The sequence below is a fragment of the Thunnus thynnus genome, chromosome 2, assembly GCF_963924715.1.
Source record: "Thunnus thynnus chromosome 2, fThuThy2.1, whole genome shotgun sequence".
NCBI lineage: Eukaryota > Metazoa > Chordata > Actinopteri > Scombriformes > Scombridae > Thunnus > Thunnus thynnus.
This window is the reverse complement of record NC_089518.1, coordinates 12,886,058-12,898,267: the sequence shown is the minus strand read 5'-3', so window position 1 is coordinate 12,898,267 and position 12,210 is coordinate 12,886,058. Positions and strand designations below refer to the sequence as shown.

The 12,210-nt window shown below is 40.9% G+C and overlaps 1 protein-coding gene across 1 annotated transcript; it reads left to right on the top strand.

The window, feature by feature from the left end:
• The first annotated feature begins 5,623 nt into the window (after positions 1–5,623).
• Positions 5,624–12,208, top strand: hnf1a (HNF1 homeobox a). Its single transcript, XM_067604019.1, has 10 exons — positions 5,624–6,776; positions 7,800–7,999; positions 8,119–8,299; positions 9,020–9,222; positions 9,565–9,707; positions 9,799–9,940; positions 10,034–10,222; positions 10,302–10,417; positions 10,532–10,616; positions 11,673–12,208. Exons 1-10 carry the CDS (start codon positions 6,478–6,480, stop codon positions 11,801–11,803), a joined length of 1,689 nt encoding a protein of 562 aa, XP_067460120.1. The 5' UTR covers positions 5,624–6,477; the 3' UTR covers positions 11,804–12,208.
• Positions 12,209–12,210: the final 2 nt, after the last annotated feature.

The following is a 12,210-nucleotide window of genomic DNA, read 5'->3' as shown; positions in this document are numbered from 1 at the left end:
TCATCATCCCACCACCGAGGCACGCTGCTCCCGCGTCAAGCGCGCCGCTGTCACGCACGCAGCTTCCGCCGCCGCTTTTCAAAAGTCCGGTAGTCAGGCAAATGTTATAAGTACTGTACTCTGATTAGAGATAGTTATGAGAGGTTAGAGGCAATACTTGCATTTGCATGAATGCCCAAAGTATTGCAAAAGTTAAACAAAAAAATAAAAATAAAAAAAAGATTTTTGCGATTGTTTTTCTTAGCTGTATCTTGAATATCAGCGGTGGAAAGTACATTAACTCAAGCACTGCACTTAAGTACAGTTTTGACGTACTTTGCTTTACTTGAGTATTTCCATTTAATGCTACTTTATACTTCTGCTCCACTACATTTCAGAGGGGAATAATGTACTTTATTCTTCACTACATTTATTTAACAGCTTTAGTTACTTTTCAAATGAAGATTTGACACAATGGATAATATAACAAGCTTTTAAAATACAACACATTGTTAAAGATGAAACCAGTGGTTTCCAACCTTTTTGGCTTTTGACGTCTTACATAAAGCAGTGTGTAGTCGGGTCACATTTCAGATGTCTATGAGTTGTTAACAGCTCCACCAAACAGTGATTTTTACCTCTAAACTTCTCACATGGTTTCATCTCAGTAAATGTTCAAATGATCCAATATTTCACCAAAAATCAAAGATTAGAGAAAAAGTCCAAAAACTGAAAACATATCTGTGTATCAGAACTTTGTTGTTTCTTCTTTCCTCTCCCATTAATCATCTCAAGACCCCTCAGATTTATCTGGTGATCCTGTGGAGGGGCCCAACCCCTAGGTTGAGAACCACTGGACTAAACAAGCTAACTGTATATAAAGTAGTGTAAACTAGCTCCACCTCCAGCAGCTACAACAGTAACATGCTGCTTACACACTGATGCTTCACTATTAATAATCTAATGATGTCATATATAATAATATATCAGTCAGAGGACCAAAGTACTACTTTTACTGCAATAGTTTAACTACATCAAGCTCATAATACTCATATATGTGATTTTTCATGCAGGACTTTTACTTGTGATGGAGTATTTTTACATTGCTGTATTGGTGCTATTACTTAACTTTGTTGACAGAATTTCTTCATAATGACCATTAAACAATAGAGACCGGAAGTATCAAAATTTAACAGAATTTATTTTCTTGTACAAGAAGGAGCGTTTCACAATGCAACACACAGGATGAGGTTACAAAGAAAAAGGCTCCCATTGGAGCACTTACAACAAGGTTTTATACACCTTAAGTGGATGTTACAGTTCTTTTCTTAATCTATCAAAATACAGACTTATATATAACATCATGTCTGTTTTCAGTTCTCCTGTCCAAGAGCCATCCTGCCCAACTGACCCCCAGGTTACATGTCTCACCCTGTTTCCAACAAATTTTAATTTCAACATCTTCCTCTTTACAAATATAATGCTGGACTTCCTTTAACCTCTGATGTTGCAGAGTTGCAGTACAAGACAGAAACAATTCATCATGATCTATGTAAAACAGTAACACACATACTTAGTGTAATCATAATTTTTATAACAAACTTAAGGATCTGAACACTTCTTCCACCACTGTTGCATATGAAAGTATAATCAATTACAGTCCCTTAATCTGTATTAATGAGCTAAAAGTACCCTATCCTAACAATGCACACTCTGTCACTCATAAATAAAACTTTGAGGCAATTTTATAATTTCTGATATTGGAAAAAACAATAATAAATCAAACTGACTTGACTGATTGTAAGTTAAAAAAAACAATTTTGCTGCTCTTCATTGCTGATAGGCCTATAATGATTTACATGATTTACATTTTGAGTGAGGGCTCTGTGGCCAGTAGGTCTCTTCTGGGATTATCTTTTAGTGCTGTACCTTTCAAAATATGCATATTGTTGAATTTAAAAAGTTGGCTCACTGTGTTTCAACAAACTAGCAGGTGTCGAATATCGGTGAGCATTTGAGGTTAATGTTGTTTTTTGTAAGTACAGCAATATCTGTATCACTGGATTTCAAAGTAGGAGATAGGACCATCTTTACCTGGAGCATAGTTGGATGAGTCTGTGTTTTATTGACAATGTCAGAATTAGTGGTGGGAAATTTCACCAAAGTCCAGCTATGTATCACATAGGGTGGAAAAATAAACAAGCAAACAATAAACAAAGTCACAGAGCTATCCAACTGAAAATAAAAAGATATCTCTACAAATAAATATTTCCATCAAACTGTACAGTGAAACATAAAACAAATATTCAAATTTTCATCCATAATTAGTATCAACAACAAAAAAAATGAATACCTGGTAGAATAAGCAGTGTTTTATAATAACATTTTATTTTTTAAAACCAAACCATAGGTACTTTAAAAACAGATTATTTACAATTAAACCTGTAAATGTTTTTTTTTCTAGGCAAAAACTATTAAGCTTTTATTATGAAGGTGAAAATGCCCTAACTTCCTGTCACATTCTGGCTAAGTCTGACTGACTTGACGCAAATTTCATCTTAGACCAGAAAGAAAACGTTCACATGCACAATTTACAGTTACAACCGGTTTGTACGAACACTGTCCGATTATCACTCAAACTTTTAAACATCAGCCATGATGCGTTCAAGGTCACTCCACTGAAAATCTCACAGTAGACTGAAAAAAATCTGGTGAAATGACACACTGTGACACACCACATGCAAATACAAATGAAGAACATTAGCCTACCATATGTCTTGACAGGAAATTAATATCATGTGCTATTAATCTAATATGCTAAAAATAATACAAACAACTATTACTCGAAACAGAGCATGCTGTTGTATAAATATGTGTTTATAAAAAAAGTTCAAGCAACAAAGTTAATCAGTTTCACAACTATTGCCTAACAGTTAGCTCCGGTAGCCTGTTGACACAACATTAAATCAAGAAGAAGCCAACGTCTGTCGTCACATTTCTCTTCTAGATATATATGTTTCATATACTATCACTGATATTTACTAATCTTTAAACTAACCTTCCCAATTCACCAATAGGATCCTTGTTAAGTCGTTTTTGAGTGAGTATCTGTGTGGAATTGAGAGAGAATTGTATCAGTGTTTTTAGTTTGCAGCCATAATTTCTTCATTTTAATACACTCCCATACTGCAAACCGGCTTATGCAGTGTGGTATAACGGGAGGGTTGTGTGCTGTGCTCATTCACTGCTGGGGTTTAAGTATTTAATTAGTACCAAAGCCAGCTCCAGCTAATCTTCTCAACACTGACTCAACATGTGACCTGGTAACCAATGTTAAGGCCAATCAATAGCCTGAGCAATTCAAACAAAGACAATGACAGTTTTGACTTAGGGTGGCTGTAAAATGGATGCTGTCCTAACCACAGCTCAGAGTTTGGTGCAAAGTTTGGACCGTGAAGTCTGACTGGAGATTTAGGTTTTTTATTTTTTTTAGTACACTGAAACTGCAACACATACGAGCAAGCAATGAATATAGTGCTTGCTGTGCCTCTAAAATGCACTCACACCTGTAACATGATCCATAAGAACAATACAAGCATAAAGTGTTTAAAACAGGATGTGCAGGCATAGATTTAGACTTGTGATTGTCCTCATTGAGTGCTGCAGCCAGTGTCCTGCCTGCAAACAGGCCTACTCTGTGCAGATGAACAGATGAAGCTCTGGAAGTGGGACAGGGGCTATTTGGACAGGAATTAAGGGGTGTGTTAAATTTCTGCATGCATGATCAATGGGGTTGAATGGCGGGGATGGGGATTGGGAGTGTGTGTGTGTGTGTGTGTGTGTGTGTGTGTGGAGGGGGGTGGTGGTGGGGGGGGTGGTGGTGGCTGCAGAGACAGAGGGAGCAAGCGGTGAGAACACAGACAGAGGCAACCAGCAATGGCTCACTAATGAGAGATGGACAGTGTGGATTGTATCTCATTACCAATCAACATAGCTTTGAGTTCTCTGGAGAGGGAAAATGCGAGCTGTAATGTGTGCTGCATGTGGTCCTTTTTGATAAACCCAGCTTGTGTGGTGGAGCATTAGTCACAGCAGTATCAGAGCTGTTGGAAATCCACACACACTGCCCTCTGTTCGTTTTGGTTAGGAGTTTCCTCTGAATAGTACAATGGGACTTAATTACAGGTCAGCGGCATGTCTCAGGGAGATAGAGGGAGCTCTGTTACCCTTCCAAATACAGTATAATGCCATCTTCCCAAGGGTAGGGTGGGGTAACAAGAGCTCCACACAAAAAGGTGCTGATAGGCTGAACCTGAGAATGGTATAAGGTGATCCAGGCAGAGAAAGTGAGCGTTTTACACTAAAAGAGGGAGAAAAGATAAAGGACTACATTAACTCTCAAAGGTTTTCTCCCATTCAGTTTGCCCTCTTTCCTTTCCAGTCCGCTTCCAAGTTATCATTCCCTGCCAGCTTTCTTTGACAAAAGCAAAAGTCTGGTCAAAGACGGAGAAATCTCGAATTTGCAGATCAAAATCAGATCCTGCTTAACACAGAGAGTCTATGTAAACAGCTACAGTAGAAATCCCACTGCGACACAGAGTTTAACACCACCTGTTGGGGCTGTTAGAGGGTTAAACATGCTCACGGTTGCATTTTGTGAAAAGAAAAAGAATAGCCAACATCAGTGGCATTTAAAAACTATATTATATTTGCATTTTCTGTGACATTTATACTGCCTGAACCTAATACGAAATTGAATTGAAGGAAAATATATGTTTTGTGGGGCTGAGACAGTGATATAAACACAGTTAAAATATCAACAGGTGAGCAAATGGAGCATGAAATAATAATTATATATATATATATATATATTCATAATAATAAAGTGCATTTGTAAAGCACTTCTCAAAACCAGAGAGAAAGAGAGAAAGTAAAGAAGAAAATAAAACATGCACATACAAAGTGAGAATAGTAAACCCTTCACTAAAAATATGTTTTCAGAAGCGATTTAAAAGAGGACACTTATTTTAAAAAGCTCTGACTATGCAGATCTCTTACTTCTAAGTGATGGAACAAATGCTAAAAATAGTGAATAGACAACATGCACACTCTGGCCTTTAACTATTAGTAACTTAGAGCAGAGATATGTCTTGCAGTTTAAAGTTTAGATGATACAAGGGATCTTTTCTGGCTCAGTGGTTAAACCCTGTTCATGGTCAGTTTCCCTGTTTTACAAGGTTCTGACATTACAAGGTTCTGAGTTTGATACACGTTCAGGGCAGCACTCCTAATAACATTTAAGAAAATCATTGGCTGCAGCCTGCCCTCCCTCCATGACATCCACACCTCCAGGACCAGGAAACGGGCCAGGGGCATCCCGACTGACCCCTCACACCCACATGTTCCAGCCCCTCCCCTCTGGGAGGAGATCCCAGACAATTAAAACCAATACCACCAGACACAAGAACACGTTCTTCCCCTGAGCCATAAAACTCATAAACTCCTAAGCCAACTACCCTGTCAGCCGACAGACCTGCTGCTATCTGCCCCTGCACCTGCCACTTCACCCCCCACCCACCCCTCCAGTCTGCGTATTAGTGTCATCATAACAGTGTCTGTGTTTAATATTAAATTGTTAAATTTTTATTTATGTGTAAAACTTTTTAGTGAACCCACCCAGCACACCAGTGTCTATGTTATGTGTTATGTTATTTTTTTTTACTGAATATAAATGTCTGCACATTTTGGAGGCTGAACCAAGATAAAAAATTCCTTGTATTTTTATACTTGGCAAAAAAATGATCCTTGAATCCTACAACAGCGCTCTCTAGTGGCATGGCTCTATTCAGTGTATCTCCTGTGGCTCTGTGCATTATGTTCAACTTTGGCCTAAAATTGTCATTTTTAACTACATGCTTCAACATTACTAATAGTTTTGAATAATCATAATCCAAACAAAAGGATAAGAAGGGCTTCTGTGTGTCCAGAAATATAGTTTTACTGCAAAATCAGAAATATCTTCATGTATAAATGCATCTCACAACTTTTATGTTTGGTTTTCTTTTCTAATATTTTTATGTGCGCTTTGAGAGGTGATCTGTTGTCTCTGCAGCCCTGTTTGCGACTGTAACATCCCCTCTGTTTTATTTATTGTTTTTAAATTGCACTTTGGACACTGTTGGGGACTGAGGGAGTGGGGACAAAGTTCACAGGGCGCATGTAAGGAGGAGGGGGTGAAGAGGAAGAAGGTTAAAAAAAAGAAAATTGACCTTTGAAAGCAAAACAGCAGGTGGAGAGCTAAAAACCAGGCAGCTCAGGACACATCGGGAGTAAATTCAACACAAGGAAAATGAAAGTATACTTTGTCTTAAACTGAAGAGGGATTACAAATGTAATGGAGCCCAATGCTGCCTGTCTGGCTGTGGTTTGAGTGTGTAAACTGCACATGAGAGCAGTGTGTTTGTTTGCGAGGCGGTAGCGAGGTGAGGCATCAGAGTAATGGAGGGAGAGGAGAGGTCCGGGGCAGCTAAGGCGAGGACGAGCCGTCTGACCGCTCTTCAGGAGCAGCTGATCTGGGCCCTGCTAGGATCCGGACTATCCCGGGACGTCCTGGTCCAAGCCATGGGGGAACTGGAGCGAGACAGGGCGGCTGCTGGCGCCGAGAAGGGGGAGAGAGGGGATGGAGAGAGCTCCGAGGAGGGAGAAATGGATTTCCCACCGCCCATATTCCGAGATTTGGAGAAGCTTCCCCCAGAGGCGGCAGCCAAACTGAGGACTGAAGTCGACCGGCTACTGCAGTAAGTAGATCCCAGCACTTCTCCAGAGGCTCCATGACAATGGCAAAATCCCCTTAACTGCTATTCTCACACAGAAATTTGTCTGTGCCTCCTAATGAGACTTGATCAGGTCAAATTTGAAAATGCCTCAACCACATTCTTGATGCTGTTTTGAGGTCCCCCTCCTCCCCTTTACCCCCCGTATCATGAAAGCAAAGTACCTGAGAGTTGAAATAACCTAAAACATCCTTCATTCTCTGGCACTTCTCAAGCTTGGTTCCCCTCTCCTCCCAATTCCTCCCTCCTTCTCCTGCTCTCAGTCTGTCTCTCTCTGCAATCTGGCTTCTGAGGCGAATTTAAAGAGGGTTCCTCCTTTGCTAGTTACTAATTACCCACCCTCATCATTATTCTCTGGCCATTTCTTAATAAATAAGCTACATGCATAGGTGAAGATTAATGGAGTTGGGCTGGTCCTTTGACGCTATGTTGACATAACGCATGAGTGACATTTCTACATTCAATTTTAAGACCTGATTTCTTACATTAGGAATACACACTGTTTATCTGATAATTTATAGAAAAGTAAACTTTGAAAAATGTATTAAAATGCTCTTTAAGAAAATGTGTTAAAATACTTCAGTTCCATTTTTCTATCTAATACATAAAGTAAAGATTGTTTGTGTGTTGTCTTTGCATCTGGTGAAGTCGGGGATTTTTGAAAATTCGTGTATTTTATCTCCTCCTGACCTGACGGTTAGAAAGCGTTAAATTAGGCTTCATAAACCTTTTACACGTTTTTCCCCTCCAGTGATCTGAAAGAGTTGGACTTTGCTCCTGTGTGCTTTCCCTTATCTCACTCTGTCAATAAACCTCTCTCCACTTCCCTCTCAGTGGCCATGCTTTATGTCTAATGTGTTTATAAAATACTTTGAGAATAAACTGTTCTTTTAAAAAGGAAGTAAATCTCAGTTGTATAAATAAAAATACACAAGGGCATAAAGTAGATACAGATGTTTTGTCAGCTCAGGTGTCTTTGTCTAACAGGGAGGACCCCTGGTGTGTCGCAAAAATGGTGAAAAGCTACATGCAGCAGCACAATCTCCCTCAGAGAGAGGTGGTAGAGTCCACAGGACTCAACCAGTCCCACCTCTCCCAGCACCTCAACAAAGGCACGCCCATGAAGAACCAGAAGAGAGCTGCTCTGTACAGCTGGTACGTCAAGAAGCAATGCGAGATCAGCCAGCGTAAGTACACGAGCAGCTGTAGAGCTGTAAAAACCCTCATTTCTGTTTTCAAACACCCATCAAATATCAGTTCTCTATGGGTCTGAAAGTGAGAAATAACACACTAACATTCCCTTTAGAATTCACCAATGCCAAACACGGCCTTGCATCCGTGGAGGACCAAGGAGAGGACACCAGGAAAGGACGGAGGAACAGGTTCAAATGGGGTCCAGCGTCCCTGCAGATCCTCTTCCACGCCTACGAACGACAAAAGAACCCCAGCAAGGAGGAGAGAGAGGGGTTGGTGGATGATTGTAACAGGTGTGACATACTGATAGTACCAAGACAAAATAGGCATTTATTTATTTATTTTTTTTTTTTTTATGGCTTTGCAGAGTCAGTTTGGCACAACCAGACCTGTATCATGTGCCAGATTAATGAGGTCAGCCCCATTTAACAATTTTTACAGCCCCTAAAAACCTGGTATCTGGTTCATTTATAATAACTATTTAAATATATATGAATTATTATCACCTTTTTCCAACGGAGCCCCACCCACTTCAAACCAGTGAAAAGAGCCCAGACAAAAACACAAATCTCACTTGTGAAATAACCAAAACTAGAAAAATATGCTTATGTAGGACTTCATCCTTCATGGTAAGAAGGTGATAGAGAAAATAGGTTTTCAGGGCATTTAACATACAGTACATAATGTAAAATGCAATAAATAATAATCCAGTTAGGATATTTTTCATAAATATCTTGCAACTATCCAAATTATCCTTAAACTCACACCCAAGACTGTTAAACCTTACATACACTAACTTTGCTCTTACTCATTATCTGCTGAGATGAGGTACAAAAATAAATGATCTGTGTCTGGTAGCACGCTAAGACTTAATGTTTAGTAACTGCAGGTGATTGATCACATCACAGAGGTTGGGAGAAAATCTTTAAAATCTTCTGGTGAAATACTGACTGAGGTAATCAATGGGTCAAAGTCTGGACCACATATCGATGTGCTTCTTCTTCATCCTTCAGGGCAGAGTGTCTGCAGAGGGGGGTGTCTCCCTCCCAGCTTGCTGGCCTGGGCTCCAACCTGGTCACGGAGGTCCGGGTGTACAACTGGTTTGCAAACCGTCGCAAAGAAGAGGCCTTCCGTCACAAACTGGCCCTCGACACGCCTTTCACCAACCAGCCTGCCTCCTCTTCTAACCCCCCCCTTCCACCAAGTCCTGAGCACGGTAATAACTTTCAAAACCTTCAGCAAAGCTTCAAGAAACTTAAGAGTGAAATCAAAACTGCCTCCTAAATGAGCGAGTGAGTGAGGGCTCTGTCGAGACAAAGTTGGACTTGCATTTGCCAGATCTTTGGACACACTTGTCTTTTTTTTCCTTTAATGTAAAACAATAACCGTCACACTCATGCAGACATGACTGCACTGGTTCTGGTATTAACGCTCAACTTTCTCAGTTCCCTCATTCTGCCATTTGGAGCCATCAGCCAAAGTTGTCTGCTGTATGTATAAAACATGAACCCAGTCAGTGATGAGGGACCTGTGGGGCCTGACTTGTGTTGTTTTCCAGGTGTGAAATTTAGTCAGCAAATCCCATGTGACACCCTGAGCTCAGCCAGAGGTAGCGGAGTGGAAAGAGTGGGACGCCTGGTGGTCAGCCCTGTCCAACTGGAGCCCAGCCACACACTCCTCGAGGCCCACAATCCCAAGCCGGTGAGAGCATGTGTCATGGTCCCTCGCTTTGTTATTAGTGACTTGCTGCACACACTCCTGCCATCATGACCATGATGTCCTCTGGTCCCAGGTGTCCAGCGGTGGCCCGCTGCCCCCAGTAAGCACTCTGACCTCACTGCACAGTCTGTCCACCTCCCCTATGTCCTCACAAGGCGTCATCATGGCCTCACTGCCCAGCATCATGAGTCTGGGAGAGTCCTCACTTCTCATTGGTAACCTTTGCTTCACTGCATAAAGATAACTGGAGCTTTTAACTGGCTTTTTTATGACAAGAAAAACTCACGTCTTTTCCTGTTGATTTATAGGTTTAGCCTCCACGCAGCCTCAGACCATACCTGTCATAAACAATGTGGGAGGCAGTTTCACCACTCTGCAGCCAATCTCATTCCAGCAGCAGCTTCACACCTCCCCCCAGCAGCAAATATCACAGCAGCTCCACAGTCACATGGGTGCCAGTCCATTCATGGCAACCATGGCACAGCTGCCATGTCACAGTAAGGCTACAGCAATAAAATGCCATGAGTTTATCATATTATATAGAGTGAGGACTAATCCATCTGCTCTCCATTACAGTGTACAACAAGTCTGATTCGCCCCAGTACCACTCGTCCGGTCTGCTGTCTCAAGCCATGGTCATCGCTGACAGCAGCAGCCTGGGGACGCTGACCAGCCTCGCTGCTGTCAGACAGGTAACTGGGGTTAGATGGTCTGGTAGGGACTCCAGTAAACAGCAAACATCACAGCATGAATGGTCCTCATTTGGTAGAATTTTTCAAATGTCCCTGATTTTTTATTTTGGACAGATTCTAACAGCAGATCCCGAGGAACAGACGGATCCGTCCTTACAGGAAGAATCTCTGCACCTGCAGCCCCCCACACCTGTACCAGGTACACAGCTGTGATGTAAACACAGGTTTACTCCTTCACATCTACATCTTTGAGGTCACATCAAATCTAGTTACACTAATTGAAATGGAAACCCCTACCTATAACTGAATCTAGACCATTTTAGAAGAGCCGCATTTACCATTTGAGATAAATCTGATTTGATGTATTTAAAAATTGTAATGTTCACTTTTTGTTGGTGGACTTTTCTTTCTCCCATTTTACCAGAAATTGTGTTACATCTGGAATCATGATGGAGGATAAGAAAACTGAATTTCTGTGGAATACTTTAAATTGGGTAACATTTTTTATCCATAAATGTATTTAAGAAACAACCTCTATTGGTGTTTTTTTTATGAGAACTAGCACTGCAAATCACTGAAGTATATGAAAAAGAAAACAGCAAATAACTACTTCCAGACTTTCCTAATGTTATCAGACCATATGGATCAAACTCTGCCAGTAAAACGAGTCATTTCACATGGGGGTTGTGTGACACTCAGAACAATTTATCCACTGTTTTACAGCCACATCAGTAGGTTATGGCCAGTGGTGTACTACACATCAGGCATACTGGTACAAATCCCGGTGGATCGTCAAAACATATCCGTTTTTACCAGCCGTCTCTGTGTGCCTGTTATACAGGGTGCACATGAGAACGTGCTGCATGACAGTATCAGGCAATCACAGTGGAGTGCCCCCCTTTACTGTCACTGCCAGAAGGGGGAGACAAAAATCCTGCACTCCAGCTTTAAGTTGACCATATAATTTCTATGATGCCCTCCCAGGCAGATTCCCAAATGTAACATTATATTTTGCTTCCTTTAGTGGTGATACTAGTTCCCTTTGTTCCCCATCATAGCGACTAGATTCCAGTAGTACATGTTCAATAGATTTATGTTGGTAATGACTGTTTTATCCTTCTGGGTTCTGCCCCCCATTTCTCCTGTATCTACAGGCTTATATATAGTATAAAGATGTCCTCCTGTGTCAATGATGTCCCACTATCAAAACTAATTGTGCTAAATGCCAGATAAACTACTCTCTCTCTCTCAACAGCTTCCTCCGAAAGCCTTGAGCTTTACCCCGCTTCTCAGACGACAGAAAGCCATCAGTCTCACCTCCTCTCATCTTCACCAACAGACATCAGCTCCTACATTCCTACACAAATGGTCTCTACTGCGCAGTAAGACTGCCTTGGCAATGTAGTGTCTCCTCACTAACAGCTGGACTCATGAGCGTGGTCGTGTTTGAAATGGACAGATACCTCGGGTGTAACTTTCCACAGAAACCACATCAAATTTTGAAGAGGATTTCTGGGGTCACGCACCACAAGGATGATTCAGCTTTGATGTTTCAGAGACTCAAACTCCATACCACTGTAATACGAACAAGGGTCGACATTAGAGAAGATTCACTTTTGATACAACAGGGAATCAAATGAAAAAAATCAACACTAAAACGTATTTTTATTAAAATAATTTTTTTGTAACATTCAGATATTGTTCATTTAGTTGAAATTTGTTAACTTCATGTTACCTGAATTTTTTTCACTGTTTCTTTCATGACGAAATAAAGACTATTTCAAGAACACAGC